At 41.8% G+C, this 23,747-nt stretch overlaps 1 protein-coding gene across 1 annotated transcript in view; it reads right to left on the minus strand.

The window, feature by feature from the left end:
• The window catches only part of CCDC170 (coiled-coil domain containing 170), a 78,908-nt gene that overhangs the window by 25,580 nt on the left and 29,581 nt on the right, over positions 1 to 23,747 (minus strand). Inside the window, exons 5-7 of the mRNA XM_044243943.1 lie at positions 22,328 to 22,513; positions 11,392 to 11,709; positions 6,660 to 6,860 (exon numbers count right to left, since the gene is read on the minus strand). Of these exons, the coding sequence (XP_044099878.1) occupies positions 6,660 to 6,860; positions 11,392 to 11,709; positions 22,328 to 22,513 (705 nt within the window). The remainder of the gene's footprint in view (positions 1 to 6,659; positions 6,861 to 11,391; positions 11,710 to 22,327; positions 22,514 to 23,747) is intronic.

The raw sequence follows: 23,747 nt of genomic DNA on the forward strand, positions 1-23,747 counted from the left end.
AAATACATAGCCATCCAAGCCTCCCTCAAAAAAATTGAAAAATTCAGAATACACCAGCTGTCTCTACACCTTAAAGAACTGGAGAATCAACAACAAATCTAACCAACTCCACACATAAGAAGGGAAATAATCAAGATTAGAGCTGAGATCAATGAGGTAGAAACCAGAGACACAGTAGAACGTATCAATGAAACTAGAAGCTGGTTTTTTGAAAGAATCAATAAGATCGATAAACCATTGGCCACACTAATCCAAAAGAAAAGAGAGAAAGCCCAAATTAATAAAATTATGAATGAAAAGGAAGAGATCACAACTAACACCAAGGAAGTAGAAACAACCATCAGAAGTTATTATCAACAGTTATATGCCAATAAGCTAAGCAACCTAGATGAAATGGATGCATTCCTGGAAAACTGAACCAGGAAGAAACTGACAACCTGAATAGACCGATATCTAGTAACGAGACTGAAGCAGTGATCAAAAAGCTCCCAAAAAACAAGAGTCCAGGACCTGATGGATTCCCCGGGGAATGCTACCAAACCTTCAAAGAAGAAATAACACCTATTCTCCTGAAGCTGTTTCCAAAAAATTGAAACAGAAGGAAAACTTCCAGACCCTTTCTATGAAGCCAGCATTACCCTGATCCCCAAACCAGGCAAAGACCCTACCAAAAAGGAGAATTTCAGACTAATATTCACTGATGAATATGGATGCTAAGATTCTCAACAAGATCCTAGCAGACAGGATCCAACAGCACATTATTAAGATTATCCACCATGACCAGGTGGAATTCATCCCTGGGCTACAAGGATGGTTCAACATTCGCAAATCAATCAATGTGATAGAACAAATCAATAAGAGAAGAGAGAAGAACCACATGGTCCTCTCAATTGATGCAGAAAAAGCATTTGACAAAATCCAGCATCCGTTCCTGATTAAAATGCTTCAAAGTATAGGGATAGAGGGAACATTCCTGAACTTCATAAAATCTATGAAAGACCCGCAGCAAATATCATTCTCAATAGGAAAAAGCTTACAGACTTCCCGCTGAGATCAGGAACACGATAAGAATGCCCACTCTCACCACTCTTGTTCAACATAGTAATCGAAGTCCTAGCAACAGCAATCAGACAACAAAGAGAAATAAAATGTATCCAAATTGGTAATGAAGAAGTCAAACTCTCTCTCTTCGCAGATGACATGATTCTTTATGTGGAAAACCCAAAAGACTCCACCCCCAACCTACTAGAACTCATACAGCAATTCAGCAACGTGGCAGGATACAAAGTCAATGTACAGAAATCAGTGGCTTTCTTATACACTAACAATGAGAATACAGAAAGGGAAATTAGAGAATCGATTCCATTTACTATAGCACCAAGAACCATAAGATACCTGGGAATAAACCTAACCAAAGAGGTAAAGGAACTGTACTCAAGAGTTTTTAATGTTTTGTACTTTAAGGAATAATAGGGTATAATAGAGCTGTATCAAGGAAGTCAAGGTTCGTATTTGAACAGGTTAGTGTCACAAAACTGTTCTAGGATCTTCTGCCACTTGATTTCCTTTTTCTTTCTTCCAAGTTTTTATTTAAATTCTAGTTAGTTAACATATAGTGTAAAATTAGTTTCAGGAGTAGAATTTACATTCTACATTTAGATTCAACACTTACATACAACACCCAGTGCTCATCACAACAAGTGCCCTCCCTAATACCCATCACCCATCTAACCCATCCCCCAGTCACCTCTCCTCCAGGAAACCTCAGTTTGTTCTCTATAATTAAGAGTGTTCTATGGTTTGTCTCTCTTTTCTCCCCCTTATGTTCATCTATTTTATTTCTTAAATTCCACATATGAGTGAAATCAATTGGTATTTTTCTTTCTCCAACTGACTTATTTCGCTTAGCATAGTACACTCTAGTTCCATCCATGTCATTGCAAATGGCAAGATTTCACTCTTTTTATGGCTGAGTAATATTGTTACACACACGCGCAGGCGCGCGCGCGCACACACACACACACCACATTATCTTTATCCATTCATCAGTCAATGGACATTTGGGCTCTTCCCATAATTTTTGTTCCATATTGTTGATAATGTTGCTATAAACATAGGGATGCAAGTATCTATTTGAATCTGTATTTTTTTTCAATTTTACTTTATTTTTTTCAGTGTTCCAAGAGTCATTGTTTATGCACCACACCCAGTACCACACGCGATACATGCCCTCCTTAATACCCACCACCAGGCTCACCCATCCCCCCCACGCCCTCCCCTCCAAAACAAACATGGAGGACATTAGGAGAAGGAAAGGAAAAGTGAATTGGGGTAAATCGGAGAGGGAGACAAACCATGAATCAGTATTTTTTGTACCCTCCATTTGATTTCTTTGGTTTCCAGCCATCCAAGCCAGAGTAATTCTTCCAAAGTGTTTGCTGAATGAGTGAACCAATCAATGAGTTTTCTGTATCATCACTTCATGATTTGGATTCTCTCTTTGAAACTTGCTTCTCATTGCAATAAGTCCTCATCTATCTGGCATCTCTGAGGCAATTATATGTTTAAATAAGTATAATTTCCTGAGGACTGAAGCATGCCAATGTGAAGCCCCGAACTATCTACACTTTGAGTCATCAAGATGAAATTGTGAGTATTTTCAAATTTTGCTGAATGGCATATCTAAAATTTTATCTCTTCTTTGGGAGGAACAGTCATGGCAAAATACTGCTTATTGGCTGTGTTACGAGACCATGGGTTACTTTGTTGTGCTATAGGATCACATCATCAATTTGTCACTTTTTAATGTTGTGTCAGCTCTCCCCTTGGAATTACTTTTTTTTTAGAGAGAGAGTGTGTGTGTATGCACAAGTTGGGGAGAAGGGGCAGAGGGAGAGAGAGAAACCTAAGCAGACTCCATGCCCAGTGTGCAGCCAAACATGGGTCTCCAACTCACAACCCTGAGATCATGACCTAAGCTGAAATCAAGAGTGGGATGCTTAACAGACTGAGGCGCCGGGTACCCCCGAATTACTCATTTCTAATGTGCCTGAGTGAAAAGAAAATAACTGCTATTGTTTGTTTTGTAAGTAAAATAGAATCAGTACCTTTCGTGCAGAGGCATAAAGTCTCTCTTGCTATGTCTACATGTGACCCATCCACTTAGCGTGCAAGGATCTCTACCAGGAAAAAAGGTTGAAGACAGGACCAAGCCAACACCACATAGAACAACTGACCATTTCAAGGATCTTGGCTATGCCTCAAAAAGTGAGGGTTGGGAGAAGGACTTACTGTACAGCTTGTTTCTTTGAGTCACAGATTAGCCTAGATACCTTCTATGTGGCTTGAGCATCAATTACCTACATCTAAATCTCAGCTCTGTACAACTTAGCTTTTCTGGTTTATACTCCCAACCCCTCACTAGGAGGTGCATGTTGTGGGTGGTTATCTGAGCAACAGTCAGCAGGATGGAATCTGTTTACATAATTCGCTTTCATAACTGAGAGTTTTTCTGGCTCTTCAGTCTCAATGAAAATTAATGAGTCACTACAACGATTTTTAAAAAGGGGGGGGAGACACCAATCTACCTAAAATTTTTGCCTTTTATTATGTTTCTTCATAATTTAAATACTATGTATTTAACCCTTCCCTAAGTGCTGGAGAAACCCAGAAAAAAGAAAAAAAGTATATTCCCCTCGTCTCAAGAAGTTGGAGCTGACTGGAGAAGATGACTTAAAACTGAAGATGGGGTGGGAAGGTGCCCAGGTGGCTCAGTCAGTTAAGCGTCCAACTCTTGGTTTCAGCTCAGGTGGTGGTGATCTCAGGGTCATGAGCTTAAGTCCCACGATGGGCTGACGCTAACTCTCTCTCCCTCTCCCTCTACACATGCTCGCTTTCAAATAAATAAATAAACAAATCTGGGGGAAAAAAAAAAAACCACCTGAAGGCAATGAAGACAGGAAGTGCTGGGACAGACACGGGCATGTGTTACACGATGGAGAACTAAGTCTCTAAGGGACTCCCAGAGGAAGCGATACTGGAGCCAATTCTTCAAGGGACAGCTACTACCTGATGAAGGAGATAAGGAGAACATTCTCCCAAACAGAACGGCAGTGTGCAATACGGGATGCCAAGGGGACCCTCGTTTTTTTTTTTTTTAACAAATTTGAATTTGGATATCTTTGGACTCAATCCCCACACACCCTTGAAGGGCCTTGTTGGTCCCTGGAGACCTTGAGTTGGCCACCGTAGGCTGGAAAGATGGCAGGTGATGGGAAGCCTGGCCGGGGTAGGGATGGGGACCCGGTCACGTCACAGAACGCTTAGCCAAGGCGAGAAGGAATCTGTAGCTGAGCCTGAGGGCCATAGAGAGCCCCTGGCCAGTTTGAAAACGGAGAGAGGCAAGATTAGGCATACATTTATTAAGACATTGCTGCCGGGGACGTCAAAACCGTGAGAAGGTTGTTTCTGGAATCCACGCAAATGATCACAGTGCTCCGAGTTAAAGCACTGCCACCAAATACAGGGTTGGGGGGTGGTATTTGAGGAGATGGAATCTGCAGTGCTTAGGACTTGCTTAAAAAGAGGGAAGCATTAAGGATGACTCTACGGCTTTTGGCTCAGGCACCTGGAGGCAGATGACCTCACCATCCCTGAGGCAGGAGGGGGAAAATCTGTGGAGAGGTGATCATTTCCATTTGGAATAGATTTAGTGCCAGGTGTACGTGGGACATCTATGTGGATGGTCGGACAGTCAGACTTCTTCCAATGGAACATATTCTGTTCAGGTGCAACACGTCCTCTCAAATTCAAAATTCAACCGACACACCTTTTTCAGACACCCTTCACCACTCCCAACATCTTCAATCTACCCCTTCATACATAAAACCACTATTTGGTCCAAATATTTATTAGCTTCTATTCTACACTATTCTAAGAATCCTTCAGCTGAGCTCTCTGCCTTTGACCTCCAGACCCTCGGAGCTAGTCTGCTTTCAGAGACTCAAATCCCTCTCTTTCTTTTACTTTCTTCTCTTCAAAAACCTACGGTGTCCCATTACGTATAGGATAAAGCTTTGGGAAATGAACCTTATCTATCCCAATTATTCCTACATGCTTCTAGAGCCTCCTCATGCCTCTGGCCTCACCACGCACCACGTTCAGTCTTCCCATGCCTCATTGGTCTCCTGAGCAGTCTGGCAAACCTCTATTCCTTCTCCCTCCTGCTGTTCCCTGCACCGAGTCCCTTCCCCACTTCTTCTGCCTGACAAATTCTTACTCATTTTCCAAAGCCTCTCACGAGTGCCACTTCCTGTGTGAAGAGGGCTCCTTTCCTCTCACACAGAAATAGGGACTTTGCCCAAGTTCCTGTTGAATTTCACACCTATCTCCCGTTAATTCATCATTGTGCCCTCACTGACCTGGGCCATCCACTCAGACTAGGACTTCCCACAGACCGCTTATGTGTCTTGGCCTAGCCAACCTCAGTGCAGGCACGATGCTTCCTCAGCTTGTTTAAGTACAGAAACATGAGAATGAATGAGTTTCCAAGGTACGAAGAGTAACCGAAGAGTATCTTTGTGCCAAATTCCAATCCCATTTGTCTTTTTCTTCTCCTGCAGACTCCTGGGACCCACAAACATGTACCTTCCCATTCCATCCAATAAAACCTTTCTCTGGTCCTCCTGCTGCCTGTCTCTTTTTCCCCTGGCCACCAGACTTCATAAGAATCTTTTTCTACATCTCTAGCCTTCCCTCCCCACTCACCCCTCAGGCCAGCGCAAACTGGCCTCTGTTCTCCGTCACTCTACAAGTGGGGGCCCCTCCTCTCCTCACTCCATCCTTCCTCTTGCCCACCGGTTAGTGCCATTAACAGTTCCAAGGCTGTCTATACTGTAACTTCAGCTTCAGGGCGACATCATATCCTCTTTCTAAAACATAGCAATGCTCAAAGTCACTTACTACGCTCCGTATTCTACGGAGCAGAGATAAAGGATCTTCATATCCAAACCACTCTAGTCTTCTCTCCTGTCACAGCCCCAGCCGGGGTGCCATGTTGCAGCCAAGTGGGCACAATCGCTCTACACTCTGACCTCACGATGCACCTACAAGCTCTCACGCCTCTGCCCAACCTCTTAGCCCTAGAGGATCTGCTCCTTCTCGCCACTAAAATCTGCCTTCTCCTCCAAGGGTGAACTGCATTATTTTCTCTCCAGTGAAAATCCTCCTCTTATCATTCCCTAAGGGATGAAGGTATCATTCCCTTCACTGAGTTCCTACAGCGTTTCGTCAATCAGTCCATCTCTTACAACACCCACAGCTTCAGCGCCACAGCAAATGACCAGAATGCGGCCTCCTTTATTGAATGATGAGCCTTTTATGATCAAGAACTGTGGGTCATTGGGACCTTAGTCCCCAAGCCTTCAGGATCTCATACAGAATAGGCATTCAACAGATAGCTGATGAGTTTACCTGGATTAATTTGATGAAAGCCCCCCAAAAGTAGGAAGAGCCCCAAAATGATATCTGTTGTTTTCTGACATTTCCTCATTACTCACACACAAGCATTCTACTAAAGTGCTCTAAAATTCGGAATATTTTCAGGTAAAATTTTACACTGCAACAGATGTTTCTACCCATGGATAGAGTCGGGTTATTACTTTTTGTTTCTCAAAATTCAAGTGATCTCGCAAAACATCTCCAGAAACCAGCTCTCCCTCCAGGTGTGTCAGCTGACCCTGAAGAGTTTCCAACTTGTTTTCTGCTTTCTGGGCTCTCTGTAGAGCTTTCTGGTGAAACCCAGATTCATTTCCCAACTGTTCCACAAGCTCAGATATTCGGGCTTCAAGCTGGGAGACCATCTGGAAACAAAGAAACAGATAAGCCTAAGCCTTGTTTTCGATGCAACAAAGTGTTAAAATCCAGTGCTCCGCCAGAGCAACATAACTATTTATAACACCAGATTCTTTGTAAAACTTAAATTAAAAAACACATAATTTGATAGCAGTCTTTTCCTCTCCTGGAAATAAATCTGCATTCATTATCTAATAAAATATTTCTTTTTTTTTCTTTTTTTTTTCATTTATTTATTTTCAGCATAACAGTATCATTATTTAATATTTCTATTGGTATTTTTAATTTTTATATAATTCCTTAAACAGTTTCCTCAAGAAATATTTATGGATCATACTGACTTACCCTTAAAACTGCCACTAATTTAGGGGTTTCAAAGTTCAGCTAGAATAAGAAAGAAGTTCAGACAAAGTACTTTTGGACCTCTTTAAGTGTCATTGTCTGGAGAAACTCTTCCACCAAATAGAGTGGATTAAAGATTATACAGTGAGTTAGATTTGTTTTGTTTTGTTTTTAAGATTTTATTTATTTGACAGAGATCACATGTAGGCAGCTGCAGCCAGAGAGAGAGAGAGAGAGGCAGGGAGGCAGGCTCCCCGCTGAGCAGAGAGCCCGAATTGGGGCTCGATCCCAGGACCCTGGGATCACGACCCGAGCCGAAGCAGAGGCCTCAACCCACTGAGCCATCCAGGCGCCCCTGTGAGTTAGTTTTGATAGGAAACTTATCAGGAATTCAAGGACATAAAGTTTTTTTAAGCTTTCTTTCCATTTTCCATGGAATATTGATTACTTATGCACCAAATTCTGGTGATGTTGCCTCTGTGCTACATACTTAAGCAGTGATGTTATCATTTTAGCCTTTGAGAGGTCAAATTTCATACAGCAACTTTACATACAAGAAGGCAGGAGAATCTGATTGCTACTTCCTCTCCTACAAAAAGAGACCACAGTTTCTCCAGGAAGGCCCCCATTCCCTTCACACACCCCTGACTTGCCCTTCCCTTCCTGAAGTTTCCCTCTGTCCTGATAATCCCTTAGTCAAGAGCATCAGTTTATCAAACAGTCCAGGTACACTCTGAGAATATTCAAATTGATTCTACCAAATCTCCTTTTCATGAAATGTTGAATTCAATAAAAAATACCAAGTTTGAGATGATAGATGTGTTTTGATGGTTTGTTTCAGAAGAGAAAAAGAAAAAAATAGATTATTTACATAATACTCAGTACCACTCTTGCAAATTGAAATAATTTGGGGCACCCAGGTAGTTCAGTCAGCTAAGCATCTGCCTTCAGCTCAGGTCCTGATCCCCATGACTCCCACAGAGTCACTGGACCAAGAAACACTCCACTGGAGGAAATAAAGCCTTATGTGTGCCTAAGAAGAACGAAAGAGCTGAATAGATAAAAGTCTGTGAGCTTATAGGAACTGCCTTTAACTTGGAAAAGGACACAGGAATCAATCACGATCATGTCCTCTCTGTACATAATCATTTCTCATCCAGATGGTTAGCCAGTTAGGAAACATCTAAAAGTAAGAGAAAAACGTTTGCCTTGACATTCCACACCAAAATCTGAAAATGTCGCAATTTTCTGTCATTGTGCAAGACATCATTATTTCAAAAACACCTACTACAAGGGTACTGAAATTTCAAGGCTAAATAACATCTATGCTCAGTTAGAATTCCTCAGAAGCCAATGGTAGGGCATTCCTCTAAGAGCGTGGTTTCCAACGGGGGGTACTCTTACCCTTGAGGGACATTTGTCTGGAGACATCTTTGGCTGTCACAGATTGAGGGGGGAAATGGTGCGACTGATACCTAATGGGTAGAAGCCAGAGAAGCTGCTCAACACTGCAGTGTACAGAACAAAGTGTACAGAACGGGCCCACGACAAAGGGTTATCCAGCCAGAAACGTCAATGGTGCCAAGACCGAGCAACCCTACTCCGAGATCTGGTAACACTTTGAAAAAGACAATTCAGTTTTACTATAAGCAGAAAAGCAAGGAACAAGAAGAAGTGACTTACTGAAAAAGTGTGGGTGGTGTCCTGAATTCTACTGAGAATTGCAAACACGGGGGAGAGTCAAAATGAGCAGCAACAAAGTAAACAAGAAAAGCGAGCTTCGGAAAGCAGGAGTCGACCTGAAACGGTGAATTTGCCAGGCGCAGCCTGAACCCCACCCTTGGGCCTTCCCGTGGGTTATTACTCAGCCGCTGGGTGTGTGTCTAACCAAGGCAGCTGGCAGGGAGCACAGCCTCCTCGACAAACAGATTCATCAATTTGTAAATCTCCCATTCTTCAGAAACATTTCTAAGACAATATCTGAAATCCATTTTCTCCTAATTTTACTCGAAGATGAGTCACCTAAGACCCCGGCTATATGCTTGATTTCAGGCTTTTAAATAGTGGGAACAGCTATTGAAAAAAATTACAGGGTAGAAGAGACAGACAAAGGCACTAAAAAGACTCTGAATCATTCTGATTTTTGGGGGGGGTGGGAGAGAGGCATAGCAAGCTTAACCAATTTGCATCGTTTGCTTTAGAAAATAAACATATACAGCATGCTGACATGCCGTGTTTCCCATGCTGAATTAAAATAGTTTGAGGAAAACGTTTGGGAACACAGAAGAGGGAAGCCATAAAACAAAATGGCAAAGAACCATTAGCTACTGAATTCGATCAACCGCAAGTCAAGGTAAATAACTGACTGAAGTATTTCTTGGTCCTGGAGATAATTCTCTTCTCCAGTCCAGTGCCAATCACGAGAAAAACTGAGTTACTCTCAGAGACCTGCACATGTCACAGGATGGATATTTCATATCCACAAAGACGATCCTCCACTTGGACAAAGGAGTCACTTGGGTTGCTCCTAAGAACACACATGAATTCTGGAGAATTTTTTTTAAGATTGATTTATTTATTTGAAAGAGAGAGAGAGCTGGGGCGGGGAGGGGACAGAGGAAGAGGGAGAGAGACCCTAAAGCAGACGCCACGCTGATTGGGGAGTCCCACCCCGAAACTTGATCTCACGACCCTGAGATCACAACCGGAGCTGAGACCAAGAGGCGGGCGCTTAACCAACTGTGCCACCCAGGCACCCTGAATTTTGGAGAATTTTTAAAAGGAACTGAAAATGTTTAATCATTAAAGGAAATTGTCAAATGCAACCCTGAATTCTAAGCTAGTGATGGCTTGGGGTTATTAGGAACATCAAAAGAGGGAAAAATACAACTTCTGCCTCGGACTGGCCTGAGCTCATCGAAGAAAAAGATCACAATGGAATTCTACCTAGAATTTGGATATTATTTACTTTAAAACCTCCTTAATTAGGACTTCGATAATTTGGATTTGATGGTGATTTAAACAGAGTCAGGCTGAACTTGACTCTGCTAAGCAAAGTTACGTAGTAAAGAAGAATTTTTAGTAGTATAAACAAGACAAGAAAATTAAGCAATCTTCAATCATATATGTGAATTTAAACATCTTTCTCCATGTTTTAAATAAGTCCCTTAAAAGATGGTTCAGGCACCATTATGAAGAGGAGGACAGAGAGGAAGAGAAGCGCACCAAGGGTTAATATTTGTCATCATTATTGGCCAGGAAGCGTGTTAAGGAATTCATAAAATTCTTTTTCATTCAATGCTTCCAACAAATAATAGCCTTCTGAAGCAGATACTCTTCCAGGTCTAGGAAACCTTGTCTGCAATTCCAAAACCCAAAAGCATCTGAAAACTGACAACTTTCTTCCTAATTCACTTGCTTATGATAAAGCTTGCCGGGACTGGACTGGGCAGCAAACCCTACCCAGAAGCACCTACAGGGCACCTGGGTGGCTCAGTGGATAAAAGCCTCTGCCTTCGTCTCAGGTCATGATCTCAGGGTCCTGGGATCGAGTCCCGCATCAGGCTCTCTGCTCAGCAGAGCGCCTGCTTCCTTCTCTCTCTCTGCCTGCCTCTCTGCCTACTTATAAAATAAATAGAATATTTAAAAAAAAAAAAAAAAGAAGCGCCACGGAGCTCCTCATGGTCCTGGTACGCTCTGACGGATGGAGCTGCCGCAGGTTTTGCTGCAGAACCATGAACACGGTGGACTACAGAGTGCTGCCCAGACCCCAGTGAGGAGGAAAATGTGTAAGCGCGCTCTCTCCGATGCCTTTCTGTGTTACTACTTTACCTTTCAAAACTCCAAAACATTCTGAATTCAAAAATACATCCGACCCCGGGGCAGAGGGGTGGCTCAGGTGAGGGAGGGGTGCAGCTCCGGAGCCTTCCCTGTCCAGCGGATGAGAAAACAGCATCTCAGGGGCTGCCGTCTTAGGAACCTGCCAGTCTCACACCTGGCCTGAGCGCGTCCACAGCAGGGACAGGATTGAGCCCAGGCAGCTCTGACTCCAGAATCCACATCGTGGTCAGTGGTCAGTGAAGTGACTCTCCAGGCTCCCAAAGTATGATATATAGTTGAAAGTAATAAAACCCACATTGGAAGGACCCAGCAAATGACTGTCCTCAAGAATCTTACAAGCGGCCACCTCCCACTCACCCTTTCCCTGCTGTCTTCCTGGCGGGTCATTTCTCGGATCCTTTCCAAAACGGCATCCTCCGTGGGCCCCGTCGGGCCCCAGCGGCCTCTAAGCAGGGCCGCAACTTTCTCCCTGAATGAGGAGCACTGGCTTCGCGAGGCTGCAGCCGCGTCCAGACTGGTCTCCAGTCTCTTCTCCAGCTCCCGGGAGTTTTTCTTCAAGAGGCTCAGCTCCTGCTTCGAATCATCCCAGACCCGCTGGCCAGCCAACAGCCTCTCCTGGAGGACCCTGACTTCCCTTTCAAGGACTTCTTTGGTCTGCACAGCTTGGAGCAAGTCCTGAAACGATTACAGACAGTGAAGACGAGAACCTGAGTGGCCACCGAGGGACACCAGCATTTGCTTTTTTTTTTTTTTTTTTTAAGATTTTATGTATTTGACAGAGAGAGACACAGCAAGAGAGGGAGCATAAGCAGGGGAAGTGGTAGAGGGAGAAGCAGGCTTCCCGCCAGGCAAGGAGCCCGATGCGGGGCTCGATCCCAGGAGCCTGGGATCATGACCTGAGCCAAAGGCAGCCACTTAGCGACTGAGCCATCCAGGTGCCCCCTGCATTTGCTTTTTATTTCCCTTACTTACAGACTTCATGGAGTGAGGATGAATTCATCAATTCCCTGTTTAACCGTAAGCTCCCCACCACCTCTCCCTAAAGTTACTGAATTGTAAAGGCAATGTCAGGTAAACGGAGGTGCCTAAGAAAGAGAAGAGATATAAAGCCAGAGCTAGGAGAAAAAGAGACTGACCTATAAGCCTTTTCTGTGTGGACCTAGAGAAAGGGCCTGCTGGCTGAAACGCTGGTGGAGGCAAAACATAGAGAGAAAAATTTGCAGAATTAATTATCTGTTCTAAAGCTTGACATACATGGAAATTGACTCTGAATAATTATAATATTATAATAATCAGAGTCTTACCCACAAGTCCTGTGCAATAAAAAGTGTCTGAATAAAGATGCCTCCTTAATACTATTTTAAATAACAGAGTAGTGTTTTCACAAAACATCACTGCATAAGAGATCATCAGAACTTTCTTTCAACGTCCATTTACTGCATATCTCCTTGTCTCATAAAGTGGATAGAAGAAGAGAGACCGAACTCTCCAGCCATTCGCTGGGCAGGAGGATTAAAAGTAGAGGGAAATAAGGTACCACACTGAGAACAGTAATTTGAAAGAATATAGTATGTATGGTTAGGTTCACAAAAATAAATGAAGGGCGTAAAGTAGGCTACCGGCGCACTTACTTCTATTTACTTCTATTTACTACAATCTAGAAGGGTCCAAAGTGGCATAAAAGGGACATCTTAAAAAAAAAAAAAAAAACTTGTTGACATGGATTTCTAAAATACATGAGTCCACATCAGATAAAAATAAGCAACTTGTTAACAAGCACTGCTACAGTATTACAGCCTAGTTAACTGGGGGGTGGGGGGGAATGTTATTTATTACAAACAGTATGTTAGGGTCAAAAGCAACAAAAAAGAAACGTTATCTTCAATTAACAGATTCTATGCCTAAACAGGCCAGTAACATTTTGGGCTGCCAGTTAAAATGCACTCAACCCTTTCGCACTGGAACTAGACTTTAAAAGGAATTTATCAAAATAATAATAATAATAAATAAATAAAAGGAATTTATCTCCACCAACAGCTTGGAGACAAAAAAGATGTTCCTTGAATTGCTATGTCTTTACTTTTTATAAAAAAGTGAGTATCTTTCTTTTTCTTTCTTCTGGTGATTTTTTTTTTTTTTTTATAATCAAGGTAGTCCCTGGCATTAGCTTGAAATAAAAAGATACTGAGCATGGCTAAGTAGTTAAGAAGGTCTGACCTTTTCAGAAAAGGAACGGCTAAACTAATCGTGGGACCTATTTTGTGAAATGCTTTGGTCTCAAGGTCCTGGCAACGCTTCCCTTCCCCAGTCCCTTTCGATACTGGTCCTCTTGGTGGAGAAGCCCCCACTGCTGCTAATTAAATTATGGCCCTTAAGGTAGAGTCAAGGACACTTTATCACAAATACAATATTTTAATACTTTACAGATTTCTTTTCAGAGAGTAATACAATAGGGGCTCCTGGGTGGTTCAGTCGTTAAGTGTCTGCCTTCGGCTCAGGGCATGTTCCCAGGGTCCTGGGATTGAGCCCCACATCTGGCTGCCTGCTCGGCAGGAAGCCTGCTTCTCCCTCTTCCACTCCCCCTGCTTGTGTTCCTTCTCTCATTGCATCTCTCTCAAATAAACAAAGTCTTTAAAAAAAAAAAAAAGATAGTAATATAAAAGCTACTCAATTTGGATAACCAGTATCACCACTGGTGATAATAAATTAGGCCCCTACTTGACTTAGAAATGTCCATCTAACAAGAAAACTAAAGGTCAGGGGCGTCTGGGTGGCTCAGTGGGTTAAAGCCTCTGCCTTCAGCTCAGGTCATGATCCCAGGGTCCTAGGATCGAGCCCCACATTGGACTCTCTGCTCAGCAGGGAGCGTACTTCCCCCTCTCTCTCTGCCTGCCTCTCTGCCTACTTGTGATCTCTATCTGTCAAATAAATAAATAAAATCTTAAAAAAAAAAGAGAGAGAGAGAACTAAAGGTCCCAAATTCAGTGATGCAGAGATAATAATGAATTCTAATCCCCTTCAAGCTCTAAAACCTTCTAGAATATTCTATGTTAACTTATATGGAAAGAAAACCCTAATGTAAAAGAGGGGAATTTCCATGACCCAGAAAGTAATATTTTTAACCACGTAAGAAAGGTCCTCAAAATACACACAAAAAAATATATCAGATGCTTGAGTACTACAGCCTTACTGTCAGTTTAGAGTGTGCTAACCAACTGATGGCTTACGCCAGGAAACCAATAAACACAGTGAAAATATTCCAGCTATGAGGAATTTTTTCCATCCCCAATATCAGACTATTGTCTCCCTGCTTTCAAGACAAGAACCCAAACTGTTCCCAATGAATTCAGAGCACAAACCTTTATGACTGGTAAAAATCAGAAAACTCAATTTGTGGTCCTAAAATACAGTGGCACGTGGCAGCAGGCCAGATTTCGTTTCTGGACACATTTCAGCCCCATGAAGTCTGTGTTGTTTCTCACATGAAGTCCAGCCCTGGGGACCCGGCACAAGGCCTTAGGGACGGCCCCTCCCTCAGTGCTCTGATTAAGTGCTTCAGGGTTTCGAAGCGCTGTGCCGATCTGCTGGAAACAGATGTCCTCAGACTAAAATGCAATTACCGCAGAGCTCGCAGAAACAGCCCTGAAGTGGAATCCGGTTGCATGGCTACCTCAAGGATATGCTCAAGTAATGTGACATCGGTATCACTGGCCAGGTCCTGGGGACCGCTGTCAGACCACACTGACACACAGAACAAGAGACGAGTAGCTCCCTCTGAGCAAAATCAGGGCTGACCTCCACAGAGGAAATCATATTTGCAAAAGACAACAGCCACTAGAGAGACACTGATAGGGATGAGTTATTTAACAAAACCGTTCACTTTTTGTTTGTCCTACCAATGCAAGAAATGAATAATGACCCCTTCACAACCACTTTTAACCAAAACAGTTGTAAATAATATGATTAAGGTATTCAATCTACCTTCCCAATTTAATGCATTATATATTAATTCTCATTAATTAATGAGAATCATTAATGCATTAATCATCGTTAATGCATTACGTGATAAAGTCATTCAAAGATTTGTTTTTAAAATGCAATTGTTTCCTATTTTAATGTTGCTAACTATTATATAGATTTGGATATGCACGAGATCAAACTGCCTCTCAAAAATCCATAGCTAATTATTATTTGGGTGGAGAACCTCTGGCTTGAGTTTAATTCATTCAACCCTGGATGAATTATGTAAAATGAAAAACCAGTTGATTACTTTTACCTAGTGCAGTTAAAATTAACAAATAAACTCAGAAATTCTCCCTGAACAGGTACTCTTATACATTGCTGGTGGGAGTGTGGATAGGAATAATTCTGGTATAAACATTTAACAAAATAGAGTATACACATAGCCTGTGGTCCTGCAATTCCAGTCCCCAAAACAGATCTGTAGGGTAGATTACTAAATATGGAAAAGGACATATGCACAAAGTTATCCCATTACAACTAGAGGGTATTATGCTAAGTAAAATAAGTCAATCACAGAAAGGCAATTATAATGTGACCTCACTCATATGAGGAATTTAAGGAACAAAACAGAGGATCATAGGGGAAGAGAGGGGAAAATAAAACAGGATGAAACCAGAGAGGGAGACAAACCATAAGAGACTCTTAATCATAGGAAACAAACTGAGGCTTGCTGGAGGGGAAGGGGACCGGCGGGATAGGGGAACTGGGTGATGGACATTAAGGAGGGCATATGATGTAATGAGCACTGGGTAATATAGAAAACCAATGAATCACAGACCTGTACCTCTGAAACCAATAATACTTTATATGTTAATTAATTGAATTAAAATTTTTTAAAAATTGGGGGAGTGCCTGGGTGCCTCAGTCGGTCTGCCTTCAGCTCAGGTCATGATCCCAGGGTCCCGGGATCCAGTCTCGCATCAGGCTCCCTGCTCAGCAGAGAGCCTGCTTCTTGCTCTCCCTCTGCTTGCCACTTCTCCTGCTTGTGCTCTCTCTTTCTCTGGCAAATAAATAAATAAAACCTTTAAAAAAATTTTTTTTAATTTTTAAGCTATTCCATTACAGTATAGCAAAAGATTAGGTACTACACAAATATTCACTGATATGTGACCAGCTAAACAAATACAAGACATCTGTACCATAGACTTTTGTCGCTCATAAAAAGAACTAAGGAGATTTTTTATGTACTGATACGGAAGACTCTCCAAGATACAGTCAGTGAGAAAAGTAAGGTACCTAACCATGTATCTCGTGCCGTTTGTACCTACATAAAAAGAGCATCTCTCTAGAAATAAGCAAAAGCAATTGCCAGTTCTGATCATCTCTAGAGAAGGGACCTAGCTGGGGGGCTAGAAATGGAAGGAAGATATGACAGAACAGAGACAACTATGAAAACATCCAGGAAATTCTGGTCCAGTGCTGAGTCAATAGTGGTAAGAACACACACACACACACACACACACACACACACCAGTTAGGCTGCCCCACTGACATCATCAGCCTTGGAAATAATAAGAATTCAGCATAAGTCTGAAATTCTCATTATTGACAAACACAAGTTGACAATGAATTTAGCTGCCTGTAGGGCCAGCATGTTTCTGGGCTTCACCATAGAACCGCTAACACTCCACCCTGAGCTGGTCAGATTGTGCCTGGAGGACCATGGACAGTTCCCAGCTGGAGATGCTAAGAGGGATATTGTCAAAATGGAATGGGTTCAGCATCCCAGGCTAGCATTAAACCTGTAATACAAATATTTATGTAACTGTTTTCTTTAAAATGTTGTTTTAATTTAGTTTGAATGTATAGAACGAATTTAAAAGCAAAGCACAGAAGGTTTAATTATGGTTATAGAACAGAATGTAAATACTACAAACCTTGACAATGTAAATACAATAATAAAACTGGGAAGTAGAGAGAGGGAAGTAAAAATTAAAAAGCACTAAATTCTTCCACATTGTGGCAAAAAGTCTAAAAATATTATCTCACGTTGGTGAATCAGGAATAGAAATGTATTCCTGTAAAGTCTCAATGGTAAGTACCAGAATCTAAAACAGGAATGTCCCAGGAGGCTAGAAGTAGAAGGAGAGAAGGCTTTAAATTTTAGTTCGGAGTCTTATGAACATATACTATTTTAGTGCTTATTTTCATTTAAATCTTCCCCCAGAGGCCAGGACTCCCCCAGCCTCACAGACGACACTAAAGAAGGCTCAACATTTGAGAGATACAGGCTGTTTAGCCAAAAGAAAAGACATAAAAATCCATGATAAGTGTCTTCAAATGCTTTAAGGTTAGACATAAGAAAGAGATTTCAGTTTATTCTATGAAGTTTCATTAAGATAGAACCAGGATGAGGAGGTAAATTGTGGGGATTCTGATCCTGACGTGCTATAATGAAGAACTGTCAAAAAAAATTAGAACTATACAGAGAGGGCCTGGGTGATACAGTCGGTTGAGTGGCTGAATCTTGATTTTGGCTCAGGTCATGATGTCATGGTTGTGGGATCAAGGTCTGCATTTGGGCTCCTCACTCAACACAGAGTCTCCTTGGGATTCTCTCTCCCTCTCCCTCTGCCCTCCCACCTGTGTTCTTTCTCTCTGTCTCTCTAATAAATCATTTTTTTTTAAAGAACTTCACAGAGAATATGGATCTCCTTGTTCGGTACTGAGTTCCCTGTCTCTGGAAGAGTTCAAGTGAAGGCTGGAAAACTAGCTAGACAGTGACATTTAAAGATGATTCTGGGAGCACCTGGGTGGCTCAGTGGGTTAAGTTTCTGCCTTTGGCTCAGGTCATGATCTCAGGGTCCTGGGATCGAGTCCTGCATCCGGCTCTCTGCTCAGCAGGGAGCCTGCTTCCCCTCTCTCCCTGCCTGCCTCTCTGCCTACTTGTGATCTCTTTCAAATAAATAAATAAATAAAATCTTTTTAAAAAAAAAAAGGAAATAAAGATTATTCTGATTCCACATAGAGGGTTACATGATCTAGATTCTAAAAGGCCATAAGGTCACTTCCAACATCATGATTCTAAGATCGTAAAGAGATCTTCAAATTCTTTAGTAATTTATCTTAGTAAGTCCTCCCTTCCAGGAACTTATTTCCATATGCCTATACCCTGAAAATAATTTTGTTTCTTTGGATCTCTAGGTAAATATAAATAACTAGGAAAAGGAAATAAAAACACAGAGCATCAAGTGTGGTGGGCATGTCCTGAGCACTTCATGTAGATTATGTCAGCCAGTGCTAAGAATAATTTTAAGAGATGGATCCTTAAATTATTTTTCTATTTTACAGACAAGAAACAGGTTCCAAGAGGTAAGGCCATATACCTCAGATCACACTGCCAAATGACTCTGAAGTCCAGATAAAAACCTGAGAGCCGAGCCCCTTAACCACTCTACTCCCTGAGAACTGTCCCATACCAGTCTCTCTTTCATTCGCTACTTCATTCTAACAAACCAAAAGAGCAGAAGGGACATCCTTCCAAACCAGACCTGCCTGACTCCAAAACCAATATTCTTTGTTAGCTTTGACTCTAGCTACCAGAATTAAAGGAAATGTCAACAGCATGAAGGAAAAGAAGCGGTTTAAAATCCCTTAAGTTTCATTTCCGATCTGATCTGAACTTGTATGGCCTATAGGAAATGCGTGTGTGGCTTGTGGAGGGTAAGTGCCTACTCTTTTGAACCCTGGATTATTTCAAAATAACAGAAAGAAAAAGTATCAATCATTGAGAGTTGTTAAAACATACTTCAATGGTAACTACTCAAGATTTTCAAATAATATATTTTCCTTACATATGATAAATCACCTGGCTTTTTAATTGGGGAAATTTTCATAAAATAAAAGTCATAAAGTAAATAGAGGAATTAAGAAAAAGAGAAAAGCTGAGTTTTGTAAAAACAGCACCCCAGCCTGCAAATATTACTACTTCCACAGTCATCCTGGGCTTCACTAATAAAGTAAGTTTCCTACCTCAAAAACAGAGCTTTAGAAAGCATTATGAAGACACTTCCTGAGGCCATTAATGTGTCAGTAAAAACCACTTGACAGTATTTTTCAGTAGTAAATCTTTGGAGTCATAATCCTATGAATGGGCACTTTATTAAAGACCTCAAGTTTTTTATTGCACTTTTTTTTTTTTACAATTTTTGTTATTTTGGCAGGAACTACATCCTAAAATGAATGTGTTTCCAAGCCTGAACAACACTGCATCATTTACAAGTAAAAATACATATGACAAATAACTTGGCTTTTTTTAAATGTGCTCTTATAGCACATTTTCATTTCCTACTGCTTATCTTCAGAAATGCATTCTTTCTTTCTTTTTTTTTTTTTTTAATCTGATAGAGACACAGCAAGAGAGGGAACACAAGCAGGGAGAGTGGAAGAGGGTGAAGCAGGCTTCCCACCAAGCAGGGAGCCTGACGTGGGGCTTGAACCCAGGACCCTGGGATCATGACCTGAGCCGAAGGCAGACACTTAACGACTGAGCCACCCAGGTACCCCCAGAAATGCATTCTTATAGGTAAGTATTAACTTCTGCCCAATTTTCAAGGCTTGATATTTTAATCATTACTATCTGTAATCACATTCAAGTTATTCATTCACTGAGGAAATTTGCAGAGCTACTTACTGCTGTTGTCTCACTGACAAATAACTTGGCATCAGACAGATATATAGGATATAGCTGTGACCACACACGGAAAGGGATTACTGATGATGGCAGAATCACGAGCAGGGTTCAAATCCCAGCTTTGCCACTTAAGAGCTATGTGAACTTGAGCAGAGTACACTCAGTACAATGACTGTGAGAATAGTAAGTGATCGGTAAATGGTGACTATTACAGAAATGATTCCTGACAGGATGCATGTAAAAAATCTGAGAGCCTAAGACTTCACTCAGAATGCTCACTGGTAGGTAAAACACTAAAAGCATAATTCTGAAATACTTTTCTGTATATGGTGAGACAAAGCAAAAGAGTAGATGTTATTAAGGTTCAAAAGATACTAATATAAAGTAATATAAAGATAATAAGAAAACTCTATCACTTTTAATTAAACATACCACTAAGAGTTTATTTAACTAAAAATGTATTTCTAGCTCAGTCCACCAAAAGAAACAGCCCAGTAGCAATAAGCCCATCGAGAGCCTAAATCTTATTTGCAAGCACCATTCTCCAGGAAAGGGCACCAACGATCCCTACAGAACAGGTCGATTTTAGTTTTGTGTCTGAAAATTCTAAGTGATCCTCAAAGCCATGTCTTCTGTCAGGAAAAGCCAGGAAGTGTTAAAAGAACAGAGGCAGGTTATAAGGTCACAGAGACCAGAGGGGCTGCTGCTGGGCCAATATAATGAATTTAGAGCACCAAAAAAAAAAAAAAGTAATCGATTCTAACACAGTAAGTAAATACGGATCCATGTGTCCACAGAACTGAAAAGAAAAAAATAATAAATAAAAAGATTTTCTTTACAGAAGAATTCCAGCTAATAGGCAGAAGGAATGGTAAAATTTGAATATTACCTTTTTGTCCCCCCATGATGTAAATTAATCCAGACAAGAATCAGTGATGATAATCCCACTCAGTAAAGTCAATGGGGAACAGAAATGAACCTGCTAATTATCAGGAATAATCTGCCCAGGGATACCTTACTTAACTGAAGAAGAAAAAAAAAAAAAGTCCCTTTATGCTAAAGAGATGGGCAAACTTAGTGTTAGCAACAAGGAACAATCCAGTATAACGTGCCTATAATATGACATCTACAACTTAAACTCTGAAATGTCCTTGCCAAAAACATTGAACCTCAATCCAGTCCAGTCATTATCTGATTTTGAACTACATCTCCTTTACCACTTAATTGTCTCCTATGTATTTTATTAACAGATTGCACTGGCTCACTTTCACTTTTGAAAATTCACCATTATTATTAATCCCATAATTAGTTTATTTGTCACAAGAATATAAAAATATAGTTGAAAAATTATATAGCATGAAAATACATATAGGATTAATTGGCATGCTCAAACATGGCTTTGGGTAATTTGAAAAGATCAAGCAATTCACTATATAATTAAAGATCCAGTATTAAGGCACTTCCCTTTGTCAGTCTCTTTTTTATTTTTTTAAGATTTTATTTACTTATTTGACAGAGGGAGAGAGCACAAGCGAGGGGGAGTGGGAGAGGGGGAAGCAGACTCCCCACTGAGCAGGGAGCCCAATGTGGGGCTCGATCCCAGCACCCTGGGATCATGACCTGAGCCAAAGGCAGATGCTTAACCGACTGAGCCACCCAGGCGCCCCATGACAGTCTCTTCTAAGTAACACCCACTTCCTTTGACCCTGCAAGTATATACATTCTAGGGATTTGTCTTACTGATACATTCTCAAGCGTGACAAATAATACCAGATTATTCATAGCAGCTTTACTTATAATAGTGTATGGTATATTACCATTTTGCATTTAAATGAAAGGAAAAATATAATGCAGAGCATGTTGCCATTTGTATTAATATTAAATTTTAAAAAGAGTAAGCATACACTTCATAGAACATTTCTAGAAAGGTATAAAAAAAATAACTCTTTTTTTTTTTTTAAGATCTTATTTTATTTATTTGAGAGAGAGAGACAGTGAGAGAGAGCACGAGCGAGGAGAAGGTCAGAGAGCGAAGCAGACTCCCCATGGAGCTGGGAGCCCGATGCGGGACTCGATCCCGGGACTCCAGGATCACGCCCTGAGCCGAAGGCAGTCGTCCAACCAACTGCGCCACCCAGGCGTCCCTAAAAAAAATAACTCTTAACAGAGGTTGCCTCTGAGGAGAACAACTGCGTGGCTGGCAGGAGGGGTGGGGGTGGGGAAGATGTTCACCACATACCTTTTTTTTTTTTTTTTTTAACCATATACCTTTATATCTATTTGGAATTTTGTATCTGGTGGATGCATTACTTATCTGTTCAAAAAAGGTTAACGTTTGAGTTTTCAAAATCCTTAGAGGCTGACTAAAGGAAAACATTGGTCTCTACACACTCTACCTTTAAATATGGGGGGGGGGTGTGTGTGCGTGTGTGTGTGTGTCTGTTTCCTAATTAGGAAAAAGCTATGTATCCACTGGCCTGTTCGGGTCACCGAGTCCCACGCTGCCCCCAGCCGTCCTGCTGACAGCAGCCTTGGGAGCTGGGGTCGGTCGTGCTGGTGTGCTCACCGACATCCGGCTGTCAATTTCCGCTTCATAAACATGACCGCAGATGCACACACACACTTCACATACTGTACCTGGTTCAGCTTGTCTCGCTCCTCGGTGCAGGAGGCAGCTTTTTTCTGCTCTCTGTTTACTTCAGAAACCAGCCTCATGATGGTTTCTCTGCTAGCTTTTGCTTCCATCTCATGGACATTTACAGTCTCTTCAAGAGTAACAATCTGTCCTTTCACCAATGCGTTTTCCTCGCACAGCTCTCTAAGCTGAAGAGAAAACAGTTACAGCTAGCTGATAAAAATTAACGATTTCATTCGGCTTCCTGTAAGCAACTCTGATCTACGTACCCCGCTGTCTGCATTGATCACACGAAACCCGGGAAAGCACTATCCCTCCATCCACTCAAAAGAACACATTTTCATAAGCAGCCTCTAAACTCTGTTGTTACGCGCAGACCCAGTGATCAAATTAAAATTAATCAAAAGATAGCTTCAGGGCAGCGCTACTGAGAGCCTTGCCAAATGCTTCCCGACAGAGCAGGCATCAGCAAGCCCTTGGCTTAAATAATCGAGGAAAGGTGATGTTCCACAGAGATTACAGCAGAGGAGGGAGCAAAGGACTTCTATTCTGCCCACGTCTGCTGGCGCCAGTGGCATGCGAGGTGCTGCCTGGTGGGATGGTGGGGAGGCGGGCACAGAGAAGAAAACAGGACTTTCTTTTTAAAAAGAAAATCCTCCTAATTAATATAAGCATAGAAAAATCTCGAATAACATGCCCAAGCAGTGGCTATCATTAGGATTAGCAGAGCTTTTCACTCTCTATGTTGTGCATTTAGGCTGTCAGCAGAAAGCATGAATAAGATTTATAAGATTTACAAGGAGGGAAAATGAAATCAGACAGGCTCCTTGGCCTGGGGAACCAGCCCTGCAGAGAGCTCAGGCTGGAAGGCCACGAGGACGCCTACAGGAAGAGCTGAGACCCCACATTACAGAGTCAGTATCTGCGTTACGAAGCTCTGGGGAAGCGGCATATCTTTCAGCCTCAGCACCTGGCCAACATGGCATCCGGATCCCAACTCAGGGCCGTTCCCACCCTCCTGAACACTTTTCTGCATATGTGTATGTTCAGTCCCCAATATCTTTCAAAAGGCCCCACCTCAGAATGTAAGCTGGCACAGCCACTCTGGAAAAGAATGTGGAGATCCCTCAGCAAGTTGAAAATAGAGCTGCCCTACGACCCAGCCATTACACTACTGGGGATCTACCCCAAAGATATAAATGTAGCGATCTGAAGGGTCACCTGTACCCCAATGTTTATAGCAGCGATGTCCACAGTAGGCAAACTATGGAAAGAGCCCAGATATCCATCAACAGATGAATGGATGAAGAAGGGGTGTGTGTGTGTGTGTGTGTGTGTGTGTGTGTACACATACAATGGAATACTATGCAGCCTTCAAAAAATGGAATCTCACCATTTGCAACAACAAGGATGGAACTGGAG

This window comes from Neovison vison, chromosome 1 (genome assembly GCF_020171115.1).
Source record: "Neovison vison isolate M4711 chromosome 1, ASM_NN_V1, whole genome shotgun sequence".
NCBI lineage: Eukaryota > Metazoa > Chordata > Mammalia > Carnivora > Mustelidae > Neogale > Neogale vison.